General features: G+C 39.0%; 1 protein-coding gene across 3 annotated transcripts; it reads right to left on the bottom strand.

The window, feature by feature from the left end:
* On the bottom strand, positions 1-23,222 carry PCGF6 (polycomb group ring finger 6). Of its 3 annotated transcripts, none has more exons than XM_042863744.1 (10): positions 22,839-23,222; positions 21,697-21,796; positions 20,931-21,027; positions 20,321-20,376; positions 19,185-19,244; positions 18,489-18,597; positions 11,193-11,291; positions 8,189-8,237; positions 7,871-7,957; positions 1-1,598 (listed from the first exon to the last, which is right to left on the bottom strand). In XM_042863744.1, exons 1-10 carry the CDS (start codon positions 23,220-23,222, stop codon positions 1,542-1,544), a joined length of 1,098 nt encoding a protein of 365 aa, XP_042719678.1. In that variant the 3' UTR covers positions 1-1,541. The 3 variants fall into 3 exon arrangements, with proteins under 3 accessions (XP_042719678.1, XP_042719676.1, XP_042719677.1); XM_042863742.1 differs by lacking the exon at positions 8,189-8,237 and adding an exon at positions 14,572-14,599 and having other exon boundaries at positions 22,839-23,150; XM_042863743.1 differs by lacking the exons at positions 1-1,598; positions 8,189-8,237 and having other exon boundaries at positions 7,873-7,957.
* Positions 23,223-23,741: the final 519 nt, after the last annotated feature.

A 23,741-nucleotide genomic window follows, 5' to 3' on the forward strand; every position in this document is an offset into this window, starting at 1 on the left:
ACAATATATAGTCTCTTATCAACACAACTCACAAAGTCTTTACAAAATAATTCAATCAATTTTCTAATGTATTTTAAACACTACTTTTGTACAAACTTCGAAGGGAAAATAGGCAATTATAGTTAGACATGTCTTTGTTCTTTTTTTTTTAGAAGCATCACAAGAACTACTTCAAATAAGACTTTTTTTTTTTGTGGTGTTGCCTTCACAGGCAAAACTTAACACTTTCTGTAAAGAGCTGAAGAAGGATTCATGAAAGCTTTCTTTAGACAAGAAATGCCAGTATTAGTATGCTGACAGCACTGCAGCAAATAGGACAGTAAGCAAACACATTTGAGCTAACTTAAGTGCTCTAAAATGCCTCACTAAGGAATCTTCTTCCCTTCACTACGCTGACTATAGAGGCACCCTGGTTCTTAGCAGTGGCTTTCATGAATCCCCACACATAAGACAGAACGTGCAGCAAGAGCATTGCACAGAAAGCTCTGTTCCTTAATGCTGCACAAGAGACCATGAAAAACTTCAACAGGACAGAACTGGAATACTACAGCTGTCCCAAAACCTAGTAATTTAATACGTTGAAACAAATGAACAAAAATGTTACCTACTACCCTCCATAAAGGCGGTATGAAGAGGCACACACTATGCTATTTAACCCTTCAGACCCACTCTCCACTACAATTCACTAACACATACTGGGAAGAGTGGAAAAAGCTACCATTTTTCACTACTGCTAGAAAGCTGTGTGCTGGAATGAAGGAAACTGTGCTCTGCTAGTCAAGTCATCTGACAGATTTTACATGACAGCAGAATTAGGCTATTTTAAAATACAGCAAGCAGGTAGAACGAGGTGATGCTTTTTTTCCCCCCTCCATGCATAGTTTAACCAGCTTACAGCCAGCTCACCTCCATTCAGACTAGAGATGCGTGACCCACAACTTGATGTAAGTCAAACTACCAGCAAATTTTTTTCAAGTGCAATCAAAATTGTTTTTCTTCAAGAAAAACAACTGAATAAAGTTTGTGAGACATCATTTCCTACCTATTTTGGTCTCCATTTGAAGAGTCGCCTTCCTCTCCTGAATCACATCTGAAGTCAGATGATCACTACAAGCTTTTCTGCACCCTGTGACTGTTTCCACCCCAGAATACAGTGTACTGCCCACTGAAGATCATCCCTGAGAATACTGTTCTAGCTAGACACTTAGGAAGTAAGCAAAATCCCATAGCTTAAGGAAAAAGCCTGTTTACCCTGTGAGATCTTGTGGGTTTAAGAATTATTTAAAGAAATGCAGCAACTCTGAGCATTTAAAGTCCCTGAGCTAAGTGAAAATTGATAGCTGTATGTACTGAACACTTAAAAAACAAACAAACAAAAAACAGTGCTAAAGTCAGATGTAAGTTACAAGCATACAGCAGTCAGTGGTAGTTTCTTCTACTTGCTTCCTGTCACAGAAAACATGATGGCGTTCTTTGGTGAGAAACAGCAGTGAAGGAGCTTCATGACTTTGGATTCTTTCACGTCCTGATAGTGTAGCAATCTAAGGAATGGTGAGCGGAGATACCACCAGGCCATAGTGCAGCACAAGCAAGCCATCCTAGAGAGAGGAGAGAAACTGTTATTGGATCACTCTGCCTTCTCCACACGGCATCCCCATCACTGCCTGGTGTGACAGTCACAGCGTGGTTTCAATCTCACTCATTCCATTGCACTCCCCCTCTCGTAACAGGGATACAAGTTTTATAAAATACCAAAGCAGATAAAAAAACTTCCCCCTCTCACTTTACTTTTATACTTTTATAACTCATTTCCCATATGACACAGCAAGGCAGAATAAATAACTTCATTAAATAGTTCTAGAAGCAGCTACCAAACTCTGGCCATTAACTCTAGGCACCAAAAGTCAAACAGACATTTGAGGAAGAAGAAGGAAACGTTGTTGCCTGTTGCACGGAACTCGGATTCCAACTCCTAATGCTAATTTCAGTACCTTTACTGGCTGCTGCAGCTTACTGTTCAGTGGCTCTGTTACTTTTGACAATTGGGATTAAGATAGAAAGACAACAAAAAAGATCAAGTCACTTTTTCTCTCTTTTTTTTTTTGAAGTACAAAAGCACTGTCTTTACATTTCTACAAGTTAGCTGGAGTCCTGCATATGTCAGTAATACATTCAAATAATTCCACCAGCTTCGTTAAGCCACACTGCCAGCTTACCATGACATCCTACTTCTTGATGAACAACACTGTTTAAATCCCTGTGCTTCTGCTGAAGTTAATAAAAAAAACCATTTCACCTGCAAGACAATACTTCCTGACTCATTACAATAAATCTTACTTATGTAACTTAAGTTGCACAGCTGGTGAAAGATCTAGTAGTCTTCTTCCACATCTGAAACCTGTTCCCACTCCTGATCCCCCAGGGATCTGACTTGCATTAGAACTAATTATGTAGACAGGCTTTAATAAATGTTTTCTTTTGAAGAGAGAAACACATTAATCACAGACAACATATTAACATTTCCTACCATATTTTACTTTTGATGTTTTTAGCCATTAACCTTAGGACTTAATATATGTTCCAGAGAAGTTATGTAATTCAGTGTGAGGGGGCACATTTTTAAAAACAAACAAACCATCACAGCAATACAAACTTTAAAGATCTAAAGACCACAAAAAGACCATTTCAATTATATTAAAAAAAGTACCAAGACTGTCTTCACTTTATGCCACCGCTGCATTATACTACAGGACACATGAAGTACGACAGTGGTCTAACCAGTGTTTTGGAAGAATATAAATATTAAAAGCTCATTCACTGTATAAAAATGTTTTTGACAAGTTGGTATCCTTTGCTACCCAAAACTCTCCAAGCCACTTTGCACTGCAGGAAATCTAAGATCAGGAAATCGACCTCAGATGCAGGTGAGTAGATGCCCTTGTCCACACCTCCATGAAATATTCTTTTTCTTCCCTTAGGAATTATTCTCAGACAGCCCCTACCAACACCCTGATGTTCTGTCTAAAAGATGTCTACTTATTAGAAAACAGCTTTGTTTTGCTTCCACTGCCACAAAGAAAAAAATAACTGCAGCTGAGCATAAGGTGTTTAACTCTCTCTTCTACTCTGATTTTCTTTAGTTCTGGCAGGTAACTGCATAACAACAGGTGATAAAAACAGCTTCAGAGCAACAACAAATACGCACTGTGAATTTCATGCAGCCATTTCACCTTTCTTTAAAGGATGCTGACAAAAGAGGGCCTTAGTGCAGGGCAGTGGCCAACCAATCTTAACTTTAATGAATGAGAATGCAAGAAACCTCCTGTTTCACTGCTGTTTTTAGTACTGCCAGGTTATTTTCCTTCATCTTTTCATTCTGTTAGTAAATGGAAATTCATTACTAATTCAAATAGATATGGGAAGAAGAACGAGCTTCCATTGCCTCATTTACTCACTGCCTAACAAAGTGGGATGACTATGTTGTAACGTGGAGACAGGATCCTGTTTGTCTTCACTTTTTGTTAGACACTTCAAAGTCACTTATCAACCTCTTGGCACGGAGTGTCATTATACCTTCACAGAGGTTTGCTGCTCGTTGGCTACTTCTACATGGAAAATGGAGGACTAACTTCCTTTTTTTTTGGAAAACTGTGATCAACACAGCTTTTCCTCTATGGAAACTTTTCTTAAAGTAAAGAAATACAAGACAGAAATGCTACAGTGCATTTTTTGATTAATGACTTACTTACATGGGAAATACCCTTCTCAAATTAAATGCCAAACCCACTGCAACTACTTCTGTACAAAGAGAAGCTGAGATATGGCCCAACAGTGGCACTGCTTACCCTGTACTTATTCACTTTCTAGGTATTACACATTTCTGTGTCTGTTCAACTGCTTTCTCTGGAGATAGAATAACAAAGAGAAGGAGACCTCACTGCTTATTACAGATCTCAAATCAGAGTACTCAGATGTGTCCAACAGAAAAGGAAAGTACGAGCTCTTCTGACAGCAGCTCCTGCCCCTAGGGCTTTTTGCCACACATTTGTGAACCTGACCTAAATTGGAAAGGATTCCACCTGTTAAATCCAAATATAAGTGTTAGAGTGAGTTGACTGACAGAAACATCATGGCATAAGCACCTTTTGAAGTTATAAGAGCAGCAGGAACAAGAAGTGCCCCACTTTCCACATTCAATATTCCCACAAAAAAAAAAAAAAAAAAGAGTAAAAGAAAAAAAAAACTTCCATGGCAGATGTGTGCTAGAGGGTCACACTAATTTAATTAGATCACAGCTCTTACAGCCCAGTTCAGAAAACACTGGAAAAATACAATGGGATTGGGTTACAAGAAGGCGAGAGCTGCAAAGAGAAAAACCTCACCTGCAAGACCTCTGTGCCAAGGGCCAGGGACATAAAGGAAGCTACATTTTTTTTATTTTAGTTTTTAGCTTTTCCCACTTGAGAATTTGTCATATCCCTCACCAATGCAGAGCTTTGAGAAGGGCAGTCAGATAGGTGAAAGCAACCTGCAGCTGGGATCACACTGCACTTGTGCAGCAAAGGAAAAGAAAGTAATGCAAGGAAGAAGTTACATGGCCATAAATAACAAGCTTCCTTCCTCAGCCATGTGATCAAACTCAATCACAGGCTAATTGTAACACTTTGTAGCAAAACTCAGCCTTTTAAAGATTTGTCAGTCTTTGAACTCTACTTTGTAGAGCTCTACTTGCAGTAAATTTGAACTGGTAGTAAATTTCAGAAGTTTCACACCATTATAAAAATTAAGCAAAGCTACTTTTCATATTAATTTTCTGCAGCAACATTTGTATTTTCCTTCTCTTAGTAAAACTAGAAAAAAAAAAAAATCACATTTCAACATAATTAGAAAGATTCAACCAATCACCCCAGTTTTAGAAAATGTAGTGTCTGGAATACTATCAGGATGTAACATGTATCACAGAACTGTATTGCTGCATACAAGTGCATTTAACACCATAAAGAACAAACGCGTGAAGAAAGATTGACTCCTTTTTCTCCTAAGCCTCTATAAGCTGTTAAAAAATGAACACGTTCATTGTTTACATCTAACCACTAAATTAGTTTCCTATTTACTCCAGTTACAGCAATCCAATCGGTTACCATGCAACCAATATTTTACCACCAGTTCACACCTGATGCTTTAACATTAACCTAAAATCCTGCTAGCTTTCATCTATCGGATGCTTTACCTCACTCATGCTCTGCAGGCAGTGATACACATTGTTACTCTGTAGAAAACAAACACACAAACCAACCAAAAATTTTCAGAGCAACCAAGATTATTTAATGACCACTGAGGAGAACAGAAGTCTCAAAAACTTTTATTTTAGTGATTATGATCCAGAGAAATAAATCAAACAGTGCAAGATATGCTGCATTGAACTTGAAGAAACTCTTCCAATATAGATGGCTAAGAATGCTTGTTTAAATTTCTGCCTTTGGCAAAGTGAAACTTACCTGCATTTTTGAAACCCCTTTTCCTCAGCAAAAAGAGTAACTGCTGACATGAATGAACATGCACATGAAAAAAAAAAGGGACTCAAAACAGTTACTTTTCTCCTCTCACAGTGACTGTACTTAATAAATCAAACCCAAAGTTTACTCCCTGAAAGGACTACTCTGTTTAAGTAACTATGGAAGCTATTTTCTCAGTGTGAATAATCTACAATGAATATCAGAACGTGGTCAATGACAATGGCAGTTTTGAAAAACATCCTAGTGAAAGCTGTTAGGAACAATTCCAGCAATACTGGTTTGCTGAGGCAGGAAGGTTATGATGATGCCCCGAGCTTAATTAAAAAAAAACATCAAAAAACCTGCCAAACATTCCTGTGTACTTGCAGTCTCACTGGACCTAGAAAACCATTGAATTTTAGGTCTAGTGAAAACAGAACTTTGCAGAAAGCAAAGATCTTCCTTCTGTTTTCCCCAAGAGAGCAGGCTTGCTAGAAATCATTACTAGCCCACTTATTTTGTAATAATGAGATTTGATAAACCCTTCGAGAACAGATCCTTAGACAACTGTATTCTTTGTGGAGTTGCTGACTGGTGCTTAGCACTGAACATCAATCAGGAAGACCCTATTTTGGCATGAAAGCACAGAATTGCCAGGCTTGGAAGGGATCACAAGGATCAATGAATCTCCAACCCCCCTGCCGCATGCAGAGTCACCAACCTCCCCATTTAATACTAGACCAGGCTGCCCAGGGCCCCATCCAACCTGCCCTTGAACACCTCCAGGGACGGGGCATCCACAACCTCTCTGGGCAGCCTGTTCCAGCACCTCACCACTCTCTCTGTAAAGAACTTCCCCCTGACATCCAACCTAAATCTTCCCTCCTTCAACTTAAAACCATTTCCTCATGTCCATGACAAACACAGAACTTCAATCAGGAAGATCCACTTCTGATAAGAAATGAAAACGAAACAGTTTTCATTACAGTCATTTCCCAAAAGCACTTTCATACATAAAAAGATTTTTGTGCAAGGACAAAATAAAAAACTACATACATTCAATAATTCCCCTGCTATTTCCTGAAGCTTTTTAGTATAGAGTATTTCCATCACTATTTTTGTTGACTGCTCCATGTTGTACTTACCATAAACTCATTATGTCAGAAGTGTGTTTGTTACTAGTGGTTTCTTCCTCCCAGTTTCTATACTCCCTAATGTGGGTTAGGTTAAATCTTAAGTTTTTCTTCATATTATTAGATGAACAGCCAAGACATCAAGTTTGACACACAACTTCCTTTGGCTGCAGAAGCCATAATACACACCAGAAGCCTTAAAGACTTTCACTTTCTGCCAGTAGCATGATCTGTATCATCCGCCCTGACTATGGGATCTCTCCTGGTTAGTCAAATTAGGTACAGGTGCTGCATTACCCAGGACACCTTGAAACTGGCTTTCCACCCACTGCCCCTGACACGGAATCCCTCTTATAGCATAAAAGGGCTCAACATGAAACTTAAGTGTTCTGGATTGTGAGTGCACACAGACATACAAGTCATGAGAACTGAATGTGCCAATTTAACTTCTGTGTCATCTACTTAAGTTGCTTTCCAAATACAATACCAACCTAAACCCCATTCATCCCCACCGTAGTTGATGAACCAGTAAAATTTGTTCAAACTGCCAGGTTAGGATTAATATGCTATTTACACAACATGGTTTTACTTCTATATCCTACTAAGCACTGCGGAGATTATTTCATTGGCTTTGTTGTACTTATGAAATGGTGTGACCCTTGCCATTATAAAGATGTTTGGAGAGATTCCCAAGGACATAAAAGGTTTTCTTACTTGCAGAGCCAGCAGCATTTAACATAGTAAATTACTGATAAAAAAAATAGTTGGCTACCCTCAAGCTCTGATCAGGACCTGTATAACATGCATCAAGGACATTAACTGCACTTACTATCATGCATCTTTGGTTTGTGCTTTTATGAGCAACTGTTCCCCTGATACTCCCTTGTACAGACTCAAGGTTATCCTTGGCCTTATGTGGGATACTTCAGCACTCTGATAATCTGCAGCAGAGATGCAATCACCAGGAAGAAAAACAAGAAATGTTACTTAAAAGAACGGCTGTATCACTGGTAAGACAGCAGCTTGTTTCAGAATAGAACAATTTTGTACCCAGAACATCCTCAAACCGTCGAGAACACTTCTGTTACCTGATATATTTCTCAACTACATTTACAATATAAAGAACAATTTGCGTGAGATGAAAGTTTTTGTAAGTAACTTCTTCTGCTAAGTTGGTGTTACCTGATAGAATATTTCTTAACCTATTTTAAAACAGCATAAAGCCCCAGCTGCCACACATACCTGTACAGCACTCTCTCCTATGACTTGCCGGATCTCCCTCAGTGTCTGGTAGTGCTCTAGCAGGTGATCACCACATATTATGTCTACCTGCGGAAGAACACAAACATTGTCAAGTTTAACTTGACTTTGGACTAGCAGGACAATATCTAAGCCATTTAAATTTGATAGTTCATAAAGTAAAACTAAAGCTGCTTAGAATTCCACCATAGCATGTCTGACACTACAGAAATCTTTAACTTTGCTGTCAAAATGCATTTAGCACGCGTAACACTATGCTTTGCCCTAAAGCTCCCTTCCATCCCCCAAGTTGGGGCTTACTTCTGGAATGGAGAAGATAGTTTGCTTCACTTTCACTTGGGTGAGCCCACTGCAAAAAAGAAACAAACCCAAACCGTTTAGGAATAGCTGTGATGGATAAAATAGGAAGTTATATTTAAACATTAAAGTGATCACACAAACACCCAGAGTCATTCATTATCTGCAAAAAAGGGCAAGTTGTCAGTGCTTATGGCAAGTAATGTGCCAGTACTACCCTCACTCCTATTCTGAGCAACAAAACACATGAGTAAGTTTGCTTAAGACTGCTTGGAAGAAAGATATGAATAAAAAACATTAAGCTCACTGTATACCACTAGTATACTAGTATTGTCAGCAAGTACTTCTCACACAGTCCTTCTTTAAAATGTAATCAGTGTTTCTGTGATGGAAGAAACGGGCATACTCAGCAATCCTAAATAGCATCCTCAACTGCAGCTTAACTACATCAACAATGTCTGCAATTCCAGAGAAAGCACTTTTGATAAGTAGCTGTGCACAAGAAGTGTTACTCTGGGGGAAAAAAAAAAAAAAAAAAAAAAAAAAGAGATTCATAGTGAGGCACTCCAGATTCCTTTCACCTTGTCTATTACAAAAAAATAAGCTTCTCTACTAGAAGCAACCAATCCAGCAGTTTCCTCTCACAACTGCAGCTTTATTATATTCTCATTCTCAGCAATTCCTAGAGAGGGCTTTCATTTGTATTACAATGATCAAACCTCAAAGATAAAAGCATTGTCAGCATGTTGTTACGTAGCTGTAGGGAGGGACAAGTTTATGCTTTGCCACTACAGTGGTCAGGGAGTATATACTGCAATATTGTTACCTGTCCTCTTACAAGGTTTTGCAGCCCACTACACTTTGTGCTTCAGCTGCTCAATCTGTCTGTACATACACTCCTTTGCACACTGACATCTCTCTCCTACTCTTCATGAAAAAAATCTAGAAACATTTGTGTCTCATGCTTGCAGACTGTATTGTTCTTAGCTTTGGGAACAACAGAATTCTAATCCTTAGAGATAAATTCATTTATATACTATGAGAATGTTGTGAAATACTCCATTTCTAGCAGAATAAATCTTAAATATTGGTTCCAGAAAGCACACATGATATAAACTGCTTAGTATTATTTCTGCTTTTAGCTTCCAGGAAGAAGCCAGCAAGTAAACGTCAATCTGGATGTAACATTAAATGTTGATATCATATATATAACAAATACATACATAGTTGGATATGTTTGTAAAATACTTTTTTTTTTTTTTTAGTGGTTTTCAGTTATTTCTCCTGTTTCCCTGGCATTCTAGCCTCTACAGTTATTACTATAGGAAGACAGACTTGCCTGCCTTGTTTTCCAGTGATGTATGAATTTAATGACTTCTCCTTTAAAAGCTATGTTCACAATTTTCATACTGTAAATGAAAATTCATTCTTGTTCTCACTGATATAAATATTTACATGCACACTTTATATTTTCTGTAGAAAGAGAAAAAAATATTTATTTTCTCAATATAGGATGTAAACAAGGTGGCAACTGCTGACAGTCTTTCAAAACAGAATGAGAATTCTTGATTCAAAATATCCTATAGTTGACCCTCTTGCTGCCCCAGTTTCAAATAGCAGTTATTAAAGATTCAGTGTCTTCTAACAGATTTTTTTTTCCCCACATTCACCTCCTCATATGCTCTTCATGTTATTTCCTAATCCTCTCACTCTAGCACCAAAGCCAAAATTTCTGCCTGCTAATTGTTATACCGAGATTCATTCTGTAATGACAAAAAAAAAAGCCACAAAAGAAAAATCCGAGGTCAGTGTGGAAATCAGTTGCAAAATCCATGTCTCTAAGGAATCCTCGTGCCTTAGAGAAATTACTATATTCTGTTATGAAAGAGGCACCAGCAACACAAGTGATGTGAGTCTACTTTAGTCTTGACGAGCTGGTAAAACTGTTGTCAGCTAACAGTACTGACAAGTGAGGCAGCACTGAATACAGCTTGGCCTTTTGCTTAAGGGAAAAATGAACAGGCAGCTAGTTAACTCAAACACAACTTCAAAAATCGGATTAAAACAAAGTAGTCTTTATGGGCATCTATTAGGTGACATGTTTTCTGCACTCAAGAGCCATTTCCCCCACAAGAACATGGTAACAGGCAATTACAAATTAATACTCACCAAGTAAGATGAAGTTAAAAAGGAAAATGGTCGTATAAGGGACAACCCCAAGAGAAAATTTGGCCTAGAAAGCACTAGATCTCAATCAATGGTTTCTATGACAACCCAGGGAAGGACAAAGAAAACAGTTTTGGAGGTCACCATGAGTATTTGGGAGAGTTATTCAAAACCTGCGATTTGCCTTTCTAAGGTACCAGAAACATCTGTTCCAAGGGCTAAGACTGGCACTAAGAGGCTGCATCAGCAATGACACTGTATGAGAACAGACTTTCTTCCAATCTTACCCCGCAGGCTGCAGTTTACACACATACCTGCAGGAATGCAAATATGATGCAGGATGACTTCAAAGGAAAAAAACACGTTAAAATAAACCTCATTTTCTCCTAACTCAAAGTAATGAACAGAAAAAAATATATCTCAAGTTTAGTGTATTAGATGAGCCCAAAATCTAAAAGATTTGCCTACCTTTGTATTCATATTTTTCATTCTAACACGTCCATTCACGACTTTCAAACCCTGTTTGCTTCCTTCAATGTACAGTTTGATTTTACTGACATTTTGCTCCTCTCTCAGTTTCTGCCTTCATATTCTCTCACATTCATACACTTCCCCATCTACCTACTCAATTTTATCTTTGAAACAGCAGGTTATTCTTTGCTTTGAATTTCACCTGCTGAAATCTTACATGACACTATAGAAACTTCATACACAAAATAATGATAATTCAAACACATTGCAAATTTTTTGGGAGAGTTCCTCCTACTTCTGCATTAACCAACAACAGAGGCACAGGCATTAGATCATAGTGAACTAGCAAGTGCCCCTGTAAGTGCCGTACCTGACAAGCAGGATCCAGATCCATCTTCCTTCTGAGGAATTTCTCCACATGTCCAATCGTTGCCTCCCCTGAAACACGCACAAACTTCTTTTCCAAAGGCTGCAAAGAATAAACACATGATCTTAAGACCCTGTATATTTTCAGCCATCATTCCTGGCAATCCCCAAACCTGACTGAAGGCCCACTAACTGCAGAAGACAGCTCATGTTTTGGAATTCTCTTGGATCTATTTCCAGATTACCTCACAGGGAAAGGACTGTGTATTAACAGATTCTGCACTCAAACTTTCTGCTGTTTGAAACAACACTTAAAAGTAACTATTGACTTCAGTCCTATTTCACTACTGAAATAAAGGAGAATGGGATTTCCTATTAATTCACATAAATTGGTATTACAGAGCATTTCAAGAACTCTTCCCTTCAACCCCTCTCTGCTTCTAAAAAGCATTTATTCAGAAGCATGAGAGATTTCCTAAGATTTGCTTTTCTCCATGCTGGGCTTGCACATCAGACATGAATTTAAACAGTTAAATGCTATCATTTCGTAATGCAAGGAACTTAACTTGCTTAGCATGTTAGAAGTATTGTGGATTGGGTTGGAATTAACAGTCCATAAAATACCAGAATACATTAAAATACTATGCAGAACACAAGGACCAAAATAGTAGAATGGGCTTTTCATATAATTTCCATATACTTTCTTAGCAAGGACTTCAACAAGAGTACATTTATCACGTCAGCCTCAAAGATTTTAATGGGTTTCTTGTCTGTGGATAAAATTTTGAACAGCTGACTGATAATATGGGCAGCTAAGCAAATGGGCACAAAGGCAGAGCAGATGACTGCATTCAGTATGATAAATGGATTCCATTTGTGTCAGTTAATTGAATTTACATTAACTTCTGAACAGTTGTGGTTTACTATTTAGCTTCATCATATTCTTTCAATTTGAAAAAAGTCAGAGCAGAGGGTCAAAGAGTACCCCTTAATTAAACAATGAATTAAAATAAATACTTGATGGAAAGCTCACAGAGGTCTAAAGACTACCCTTGAATTCAATCATGAATTAAAATATCTATCCATGATAACTGTACTTTTGGAGCAACAGTTTGATTTATTCATGTGTAAGAGCTAGAAATGCCAACAGGACCAGAGTAGGAGCCTAAGCTGGCTGAAAGCTTGACGATACCAGGTTTACACTTAGTGCACAAAGGTTTATGGCCATGAGCCTTATAACTTGTTCTCTCAATCCACCCCAGGGAAAAAAAACAAAACAACAACAAAAACCACTTTAATACATTAATTCCATGTCTAATCTAACTTTTTTTTCTGAATAAGTAATTGAGGAAAGAGTAATACCAAGAAGCAATTAGAGTATGTTTTGTGAGAAATGGATAAGAGAGGGACTTGGAAGGTAGATGAGTAAACCTCTCGATCATGAAACAGAAATAGAAAACAGGAAGATACAAAAAGAAAAAAAATACATTGAAGCAGGGAGGTAATATGCAGGGAAAAAAAAATTGGAAATGCTGTAGAAGATACCTGTTAGAAGATGGGATATCTCTATAAAGAACATACAGGAATCTAAATAGGCACTTGTGCAGAACGGCACTTCAGCCTATGGATGGTGGCATTATGAGCAGCACACAATGATTCCCTGAGAGATCAGGTGGGCAGCCTGTGGCCTTCAACATCCTCAGAGAACTAGAATTAAACTGAGTGGAAATGCACTATTTATTACTTAAAAGGGAAGAATACGCACAAAATCCCTTTTCTGAGTCATTAATTCATTTTTTTAATTATGTTAAGAGCTAAACATGTTTTAAAAGGCAAAACCATTCCTACTGGAACAGCATGAGGAATATCAGATAGAATAAATGCCTGACACAGATTTTATAAATAGAAAACACTGGTTAATAAAACATTTGAATTGCCCTACAGTCATTTGTGGCAGGCCCAAAATGGAGAAGACAAAAATCAAACAAAAAAACAACAGAAAAAAAGGCAAATTGGAGACATGAAGGATTGGAGGTGATGTAAAAACAAGAACATTAAAAAAACAATAAAATAGCGTGATAGATAAGGAGAAAAAAGAACATACAGAATGCTGGCTGGTGCTTGGAAAAACAAGTGAATAAAATTGGCAGGTACATTTTTAGAAATACTGCTTCTGTTCTATAGAAAAACTTCTATTTGTGAAACTGAACTTAAGTTTTCACACTCTGTGCACATAAAATCTTATTTACCTAACACTTTGAGATTGCCTCCCAAGTTCTCTCATACCAAGTGTCATTAGTATTTAAAAGTACCAGAAATAACTGTTGTCATATCCAACACTTCAGATTTGTGCTTGAAAATATATTGATTAGAAATCAACTGAGCTGAGAACAAAGGAAATCAGTAAAAAAAATGAATTAGGACAATCTATATTTCAGTTAGCAATACGATTCTATTGAAATCACTATAGAGCAAAATTGGAGTTCTGCTGGTGCTGCTAACAGCAAAACATCTCATTGGTATTCTGTGCCATTCCATCTTTTGATTCCTACAAGCCCCAAAACAATGAAATGCAAAATACACTGTGTTGCTTTGAATTACATCTCCTCCTTGCCCTGAACAGACTTTTCTTTTCTAGATGTTTAGCCAAAATAGTGGAAGAGCATACTCTGCAAATCTCTAGTTACAGCCTATGAAATAATGCAGGCATTAAACAGCAAGCAGTGCATCCACAGATGTCAACCAATTCAGTTCAGTATAATGATGCACAGCAGAAAAGATACCCTTCAGGATGGTAGGAATGCTATTTCTTACTCATCAGAACTGCCACTGTTGAGACAACTAGCTTTGTTAGTGAAGGGATGCAGGAAAGCCGTTTGCTGCAAGCTATGGAAGCGCTGTCTAGAAAATTTGCATTGTTTTTTGTTGCAATTTCAACCACGTAGAAAAAGTTACCATTTTTTATACCTTGGGTAATGCTTCCTCTGAGTAACCTGGGCAAGCTTTGAAGTATGTCTAGCTGTGAAAAAACTTTTTTAGAGGAGGACTGCACTTCTGCCTAGTATTCCAAGAAAAGCCATAGTAATGCACCTTTTGGTAGGAAATGCCAGAATAATAACCTAGAATTACTCAAGTGAAGTTTCACTGACATCATTCCCACTCTCCTGCCATATCTAATTCCTCAGCCTTGGAAGCATTCGCTTTCTACTCTGTGATGCTATACAACAAACAGGTTTGAACATATGTTGTATTCCATTATGCTGCTAAAAGTTCAGGCTGTACTCAACGTAAGAAAAATAAAGACAAACTAAATTAAATACATTCAGGTTGTACATATTTCTGAAGTAAATCATGTAAGAGAAAAGTTCAAATCACATCTGCACCTTAAAATTCCCTGTGCCTTCGTTAGCTCTGAAAAACAAGAGAAAACACAATCAATATTGCTAAGGTTAACAATTAGTAACACCCTCAAGCTCTTTATTGTAATGACTATTAAATTATAAGCCTGGCATATCAAGCTCATTTTTAAAATCAGACTTTTCCTTCCATTAAAATCAAGTATATGAAACAACATTAGCCAAAAGTTATTCATCTTCTTCTCCTAGCCTTCACTTGGTATCCCACTTCTTTCTTTTGAATTCAGTTACTTAGGACTTTGATAAACTTTATCTACATGAAATGAAAAAAAGCAATACTCACTAAAGCCATATTTTACATGCAATATAAGTTTTCATAGGAATAAGTTGTAATATCAATGCTGTTTTAACATCCATACTTCATCATCCTCAACAGTTGGAACCTTAATGCACAGTTCCTAGAAGCTACTGACCGAACGCACTCAAATACCAAAGAGGCTTTCAGTGCTTTCCAGACTATAATTACAAGATTAATAGTAGTAATGCTGTCTAGGAACTCAGGAAAGCTGCAGGAACTTTTCTGGCAGGTCAAACATACACAGAGGTGGAAAATGACCAAATTCCCAGCTGCCCACAATGGAGGTTCATTGATTTGCACAGCCTGAGCATGTGAGCTCCCACTTATCTACATACAGCATCCCCACCTCATAGCACAGTATACAAATTTCTCAGTGAATTAAGCTCAATACATGACGTTTCACTACTCTTGCATTACTTTAGCAAGTGCATATGTATGACAGAGGTAAAATACAGTATTTCACTGTGCTGGAGAGAGCTAAGAAGAAATATCACTATAAATTGACAATATTTCTACTGACCATTTAATAGAGCAAACAAATGTGCAACGCTTGTGCAGACCACAAATTAGCATGGCACTTCAGATTCCTGTAATTAGCTATCAAACAGATTTAAGTAGAAGCATTACCAATTTTTGCCGCTGAATTGAAATGTAAAGTTACTAGGAAGCAAACAGACAAGCTTTTCCACTCTTGCTATTTTGATACAGTTCCACTGTTTCAGGAGATGGTTTAACACATCTAAATACATGCATAGTTTAAAGCTTACAAAGTAACAATTACTGCTGGATTGTTTCATCTATTCCAAGTTTCCCTTCTCCAAAGAGCTTTTTTAACATCTCACTGCCAAGATAAGCTCTTTGATTTTGATCTTTGAAGAAAACAGATTAAGCCTTAAACATAAAAATAAGATCAAACATTTAAAAAAAAAACACACCCTAACACAAATTGCAAAACAGACATTAAGTCAATATCCTTCTTTAATGTGAATCTTTCTGGGCACCGCTCCATCTAAGTAATGAAAGCAGAGGACAGTTCTGCATACTGTAGATTGTATTTGCACAATTGCACTTGCCTTGGTGCTAGACTACAATAGAAACTTGACCTAAACCTGCCAGAATAACAAATGCAACACAGATTCAAAAGCCATCTTGTTCTACACACAGGCATATACATGTTTAATTCATTTTGAGGTATAAATTGCCCTTCTATTTCTTCTTACTCTTCAAAAAAGAAAAATGTACCTGCTGAGAATCACCAAGGGCCACAGTGGGAGTAACCAGGAACCATGACAGTGGAGCTCTAAATCACAGTACTTTCACCACAATTAATTCAAACTGTATCTGATCCTGCAGACAAGATAACGTAACAAAGCTTTCCACACAGTGATCAAGAAACAGTGTCCCAATCTGAAAGGGACATAACTGGAATCCAATTTCAGTTATTTGAAGTCATTTTACATGGTAACTGGCAATAGGACACCTTCAAGTGAAGGCACTGTTGGTGTGAGCAAGTTCCTTCTGCCACCTGGTGGGCCAGCACAGCACTGGCTGCTACCTGACAGATCCCAGAATGAGCATCCGTCACACTGCTTTCTATACAACACACATTGAACAATTGTGTCTTTGCTTCACTCTCTTTGTACAATATATGACTCTTGGTTCCACATCATGATGCGTTCCACATCATCCTACTCAACAAAATAGCAATGTAATACATTGTTTAAAAAGAGGAATCTAAGACAGAGACTGCATTGAAACGTAACAATGCTCAATCTGAGACATCTGAAACTGAATCTGTTTGCAGAACACTTCATAGTACAGTCTTAGTCATGACTCTCACTGCTTTAAAATGTACACGTGAGCACAAAGTGCTCCTGATAGTCAAGCAGGCAGAAAACTAACATGGAATTCAACTAAGTGGAGATAAAAGCATATTCTATAGCAGTGGCACGGATTCTTCTGTAGACATCTAGCTCAAAAAACTTCTCTTACTGCAATCTCCTGTCTGAGCTATCCAAAGGATTTAAAAAAACAAAACAAAACACAAAACCCACACAATGGGCAACGCAAATAATAAACAAGCCAGAACAGCTACATCAAAGTTCTGCACTCTGAATTCAAGAAAATACAGTAGAAACACTGGACATAAGAGGCAAAAAGGCAAGGACACAATCTCTACAAAAAGTAAGGTCAAATCAGGTTGGCATGCTTTGCTGCTAGAGTTTCCCAAGTTCTGAACACTTTACCTCATTTGTATAAATTTGCAACAATTACGTGTGCAAGTTCTCAGAACACTGTGTCAACAATCAGGCCAAAAGCAGAGGCCATCTGCATGTGTTGTACAAGAATCAAGTCACTTCCTCCCATCAATTCAAGTTCTGTGCAGCGCTCTCAGTTGTTACAGCTTTTATTCCACGCATAATAATTTCTCAGTCACTGTTGTGAAAATTTGCAGATAGGCAAAGCAATATAATTCCTGCTTCCCATGTTCCTGAAAACAGCTCCAATGTTTGGGCTGGAATTTCCCCTCCCTGAGCTATGACTAAAGTTGATGTCTCATAAAAAAAGCTTCAGCTATAAGTCATTCAAGTCTGAGAAACTGTCAGGCAGACTTGACAGCAGACTACATTATTAGTCCCACCTAAAACATTTAGGGGAATGCCACTCTTGCTGCTCAGGTTTCCTACCTTGTCTTGGCCAGATACACTTAGAATATAATTTCCTGTGAATTGTCTAACTGCCATTGATCGCATTTAACAAACTCATTGCAGGTCTCAAGTTCCCAGCACACTGTCAGAGATGCTCTTAACCCCTAAATGTTGGAAAACATCCCATCAAGAACACATTTCTTTTACTGAAGCAGCACTGTGGCTTTGTGCACACTGTCTGCAAATACTGAACTGCTAAAACTTAGCTACAATGAGCTCTATATTACTCGGCAAAGCAGAAACAGGACTCCCCCGGGCACATGTCAGATTTACACTACAATTTGTAACCAGGACCAGAGTGTTCTGGTCACTCATCTGCATGTGCTGTTACCCTGTAGGAAATGTAATGCCCCAAACACTAATACTGCAACCACAGTGATTTCAGAGATGTTTCTTTGCTTCCCTTTCCCCACACCCCTGCCTGGTGAGCCATCCTTAGAATACAGTTTTTTGTGGCTATAACAGAATGTCATGTACAACTGCAGTCCCCTAGTTACATGACCAAGACCTAGTACAGTCATCACTAACAGTACTGCCACCACCTACAGGGTGGAAGGAACCATAAGAGACAGGAATTTTGGTTATTCCATTTACCAAGACTACACTACTTTAAAAAAATAAATAAAAGGAATGCAAATTTTAAGGCTCTAAGCTTTTTTGAAATCTATTTTCATAAAAAGACATCTTAAATATCTTATCTGCATCACCTAGATATGCAAAACTGACTACTGCTATTACACAGTAAGCTAAAAACAGCCTCCCATCTGCTACTTGAGATGAAAGTAGTAAACACTCGAAAACAAACAGCCCAAAACAGTTCAAGACATGAGCAGAACCCTCGCATCAGCAATTTGCCCATACATTTGTCCACAACTCACCCAATGAATTCGAGCAGTATTGAGATGTCAAGTTCTGGTGGGATCCGGAACACGGAGCCCAGAACTTTTCGAGGTCTTCCTCTGCTTGCTGGAACTGGCTGTGGGACAGCTACAATATTCAAACAGCCAAAATGCAAACACAGCTTGAAATAAAAACAGAATAAGATGCTAACATGTGCCAACCAAAACGGATGAGCTCAAAGGGAAAAAGTGCCCATGACACTCATCCTATTTTTTTTTTTTTAAATAAACTAAATCAGCTCTGTGTACATTTCTTGCTGTGTATGTGAGCCAGCATTTTGTTAGCTTTCAGCACAGCAATTCTCAAAAGAGATGTTTTTTGTCTTACTATCAAACAAACAACTAAGATAATCCCTCACCTGTCAATGGACATTCAAGTTCTTATCTATTAGACTTCCTTAACTCATAATATTTACTAGGGGCTAGAAAATACAATTAGCACATACTTAACAAATTTGCCTGGGCAAAAGTAAAATACAAACTGTAAAAACACCCAAACACAACCTTGGTTTAAGTGTTGCTATTTTCCACGTTCTACTTTAGTAACTTGAATCTCACATTCCCAACACTACAAATTTACTTTAGTTGTGAGCTAATATTTCAAGGAAAACTACTAAAAATAAATGGGATAGTAAGTATCTCCTTAATGACATCCTCTAAATGACTATAGCTCACCTGGTTTGGGCACTTCTAATCCTCTTTCTTTATAGAAGTCATGCATTTGTTTTTTTTCTCCTGAAAAAAACAAAAAACAAAAACCACTGAATAGATTGAAATGTTATTTCAGATGCTGAGAACTTACAGTTTCCACTGGTTAGAACTGAAACCGTTTCCAAGTGCCAACAAGTGTTCATTATCATTAGTATTCCATTCAAAGTTCAGCTGCTTAAAACACCCACGCTTAGCAAAAAACTTGCAGTTGGACAAAACTCATACTGAACTATGTGCACAAAGCAGTATCCTTCTGACTGTTACTCCTCTTACATCTATACCACTTACAGTCCATACACACAGTCCCTCTGAGCAGACAGCATAGATTCAATGGCTCCCCAAGCACAAGTTAATGGACAGTGAATGTACATAATCAGAAGGAAAAAATAAAAATCATAGCTTTGATGATTAAAAAAAAAAAAATCAAACAATAAAAAACAAGATTTCAGAGAACCTGTCAGTCCCAGCAGTTTGTTTTTGGCTCCTCCTGAGACAAATGAACTCATAATTAGACAAAATGATATTTTCTTTATTTGCATGAAGCGTGACTGTGGAAAATGATCTGAATGTGTACCCAGAAACAGTCACAGCTGCTTCGCATGAGATAGAAAACAAACCAAAACATCTTCAGCACAACTGCAGTGTCCAGCATCAGAATTGAGGCTTTTTCCTGCTGTGATGTTTTTCAGGAAACAAACAAACAAACAAAACAAAACAAAAAAGTTGCCATTTTAAAAACAAAATGCACATTAGCTTGCAAATAACCAGACCTAGAATTGGAATTTAGGACCATTAACAAGGCTCACTTAAGCACCACAACTGTTTCATTGTACTGATTAAAAATAGAACTTCCAGATCACTGCTGTATATTGTGTTACATTTTACACATATAGACCTGTCCAGGGTACACACAGCCATGTGTAACAGAACTTAGCAGCCAGAAAAATGCAGTTTGCACAGGTAATTCATTAGGATTGATAACCAAATGTTGTGAAACTGTTTCTAAGGAGCTCAGAGTTAAAATGGGACTTTGAATTACTGCCCTTTCTGCTTACTCGTTCCAACCTCTAGATGGCAATAAAATAAAGAAATGGACTTACTTTCCTCCAAATTGACAACTAATTTATAGACTATGTCTTGTAGTTGCCTGTCCAGTCTATCAAAGAGAAAAAAAGAAGTCTTTAATGTAAAGTATTCTCTATTTCACCAAACTGCAACAAAACTGCTAAATACACTGTTGAAATGATGTATGTAAGAGACAGAGCAGCAACTCCACCTGCCTAAATTCATGTCCTGCCAAGAGAGCTCTGATAGAAGCCATATTTAAAAAAAAAAAAAAAAAAAAAAATAGCAGCAACACCCTGCAAGAACAGTTCAGTAAATAGAAACTCCATTTTCAGAATTAGTAAATACTAATGCCGTGCCAACAAAGACGGGTCTATCCAAAGCAAATAGCTTGAGATCTTTCTCTCATAATCTACAACACTGCACAACATTACCCAGGGTGGAAGGGTAAACAAACCCTGGAAAAGAGAAAGAAACTGAATAATTTTATTTTCACTGTTGAGATTAAACTCACAAAAACAAATGTCTTCCTTGTAACTGTATCTTCATTCTAAACTGGAAAGCACTACAGGCAGTAAAATCATACTTTCAAAAGCAAATGCAAAATGTGATGTTATGCCTACAGAAGTGCAACGGAGTTATTACCTGATGTTATAGAGGGGCTGTGTCTGATGCACAACTATATTGCATTTTGGACATCTGTTGCTATAGTAGAAGTGTCTCACTATGCAGCTTTTACAAACTGTAAAAGAATAAAATACAATCTTGTTAAGTCACATGTCCGTTCTACAGTGACATTTGCTTAAGCAAGAGAAGCATTCAGATTTGTCAAATAGTTTGTTAGAAATAAAATGAAGTATTTCAGCAGCACTAACAAACACTAACAAACTGCCTGTACCGTTCACAGGATACAACACGTAGGTTTATAATCCTACTGGTACAAAGGTAGGTGTTTAACGTTCTAAGTGCAATACCCAGGACAAAAGCAGAGTTATGTCAACAGACTGACTGCTACAGATAAAAGGTTTCCTGAAAAGCATCCTACAAACAATTTCAGACAAACAACCAAGGTAAGAAATAATTCTGCAATTTTCATGTGTTGCAATTTTCATGTGTTTTAATTTTCATGTGTTTTATGCATACCTAACATATGTAGCAGTTCTATTTTCATTTTACTTGGGCTTCATCCTTCCCTACACTTTCTTCCCTACCTCCCTCCTAACCTAGTAAGCTGACTTCATCTTTGACAGAGTTAATGATTTTCTGATGTTTGATATAAGCATCAATATGTTTTCCTTAAGGACAGTTAGCTTCAAATAGCAGATTATCTTTGTGAAGTCAGAACACCTGAATATCTGTTTTTTGGTCGCACTTGCAGCTAGGTTCTTAGAATGGAAGCACTGGTACTTACAGGTGTGCAGACACTCTGTAATAGTTGTAGCATCAATAAAGTAACCTTTGCAGATGGAACACAGGATGTAAGGGGTCAACTCTGCCAGGTTTATCATACGCTACAAACAAAAACAATTGACAAGAATTTAAAAATAGAGGTAAAGCCATGAAGTTACACAATTTCAGCTTCCAAAATATTGCAACCTGAAACCATGAACAATTAAAAAAAAAAGAGGACTAACACCTTGGATGTCTCATCCCTGAAGGCATTTAAGGCCAGGCTGGAGAAGGTCCAGATTTAGTGTGCAGTAATCCAGCCCACACAGCAGGGGGCTGGAGCTCAATGATCTTTGAAGTCCCTTCCAACCTAAGCCATTCTATGATGCTAAAGACTTTTGTCTAGTCTTCAGAATTGATCTTTCTGTGAGCAGTGATTTATTTCATTAATCGTACCTTAAAAGCAAACAAACTTTTGGGATGAGTTGTTTTGAATAAGCTCTGTAAAAAAACAATCACTAAGAAAAAAAAAAATAAATCACTACTTGAAACAAATGGAGGCCCTCAGTCAAGAGGCAGATTTAGTGCTGCCTCCTGCTCCTATACAGCTAAATACTGAAGCAAGGAATGAAGTTTCACTGCCCTATATTCTGGTAATGAAGTACTTCATCAGGAACGCACACGAGGAGCTCTCCCAGCTTTGCCCAGAAGCCCATTACTTTGGGAAAGAACAAATTTCTCCCACGGCAGTGGCTATGACAGCAGCTTTGTACCCCAGAAGGCCAACGCGTGACATTAGCACGCTGTTTGCTCCAGTCTTAAAGCCAGATCTGAGGGCTTTCCGCGCTTTGATCACGTCTGTCATTTTGCATCCACCATTTCAACAACACCAACTAAGCACAAAGGCATCGTTTAAAGCAGACAGAAGGGATCTGGCTAATAACAAAAGAGCCTCTTCGCACCCGGCAGCCTTCCCAAGCCCCCAGCAGCAGGCAGCACAAACCCGCTGCCCCGCCCCCCCCCCCCCCCTCAGCGCGCGCCGCCGCCTCGAGCAGCACGAGCCGCGCGGTGCATGCCGGGAGCTGGGCCTGCCTGCCGCGCCAACGGCCGTCGGACGCCCGCAGCTCAGCGCTCCCCCGCCTTTACACCTTTCCTCTTCTTTACCTCCCGGTCGTCGTCCGAGTCGAGCTCGCCGTCGTCTGTACCAAAGCGAACCCCGGAGTCCCCCTCGAGCTCTTCTTCCTCCATCTCCTCCTCCTCGTCATCTTCATCGTCCTCATCGCCGCTGGATTCCGAGCGGCTCCGCTCGAACTCGAAGGGCAGAGAGCGCGACCCCGAGCAGCCGGGGGCTCCCTCCATCTCCTGGTCCTCATCGGCGGGGCCCGCGCCGGCACCATCCCCTCCCGACAGCCCCGAAACCACAGAGCCCGCATCCGCCTCCGCGTCCATGGCTCGGGCTGAGGGCGGGGAGCGAGCTGAGCCGGCGCCGGGGGCGACCGCGCACGCGCGGGCAGCGCTTGTGGCTGCGGGCCGGCGGGCGCAGCGCATGTGCAGCAGGCGTGCTGGGAGCTGTAGTTTTAGCGGGCACGGCTCTCGCCGTTGTTACGCTTGACAGCGTTCTTGCCTAAGGACCTTTCTACGCTCTTCGCTCCTACTGCTAAGAATCAAGTGACTCGCTAACGCGGTGCGGCGTGTAATTCATCTAGAAAGCACGTCAGCCACAAGATAGGGGATTTTTTTGTTTTTTTCAAGCGCTTATTCTGTAATATCAAAGGATCCTGATTTTAACAGACAGAAAGCTGGGAAAGCACGTGACCGGCTGTAATTCGGAATCAACCTCGTAATGGCACAGTCTTAGAGACATCGTTGGTCTTCTCCAAGCAGGATACCAGAGGCGGCATTGATTTTTTAATACAAAATCAATGTCACTTTGAATATGATCTCTCGCATACCCGCACAGAAAGCAGCGGTCCGTCCCGCGGTTTGCGCCCATGCGATCACCGGTCCGTGTTTGCTGCAGGACGCCCGCGGAGCATCACCGCCGAACGCGGCGTACTGCGCTCCCAG

This window comes from Lagopus leucura, unplaced genomic scaffold (assembly GCF_019238085.1).
Source record: "Lagopus leucura isolate 7727_CA_CO unplaced genomic scaffold, USGS_WTPT01 Super-Scaffold_741, whole genome shotgun sequence".
Taxonomy (NCBI): Eukaryota; Metazoa; Chordata; class Aves; order Galliformes; family Phasianidae; genus Lagopus; species Lagopus leucura.

What these genes read in the sequence shown, in the direction of transcription:
- PCGF6 (XM_042863744.1), bottom strand. Translation starts at nt 23,222, where the DNA reads ATGCGCTGCGCCCGCCGGCCCGCAGCCACAAGCGCTGCCCGCGCGTGC. An exon ending in AGTTGTCAATTTGGAGGAAA is followed by an intron (nt 19,245 to 20,320) that starts GTAAGTCCATTT and finishes TGTTTTTTTCAG; the next exon opens with GAGAAAAAAAACAAATGCAT. An exon ending in TAGGAGAGAGTGCTGTACAG is followed by an intron (nt 1,599 to 7,870) that starts GTATGTGTGGCA and finishes TCCTCTCTCTAG; the next exon opens with GATGGCTTGCTTGTGCTGCA.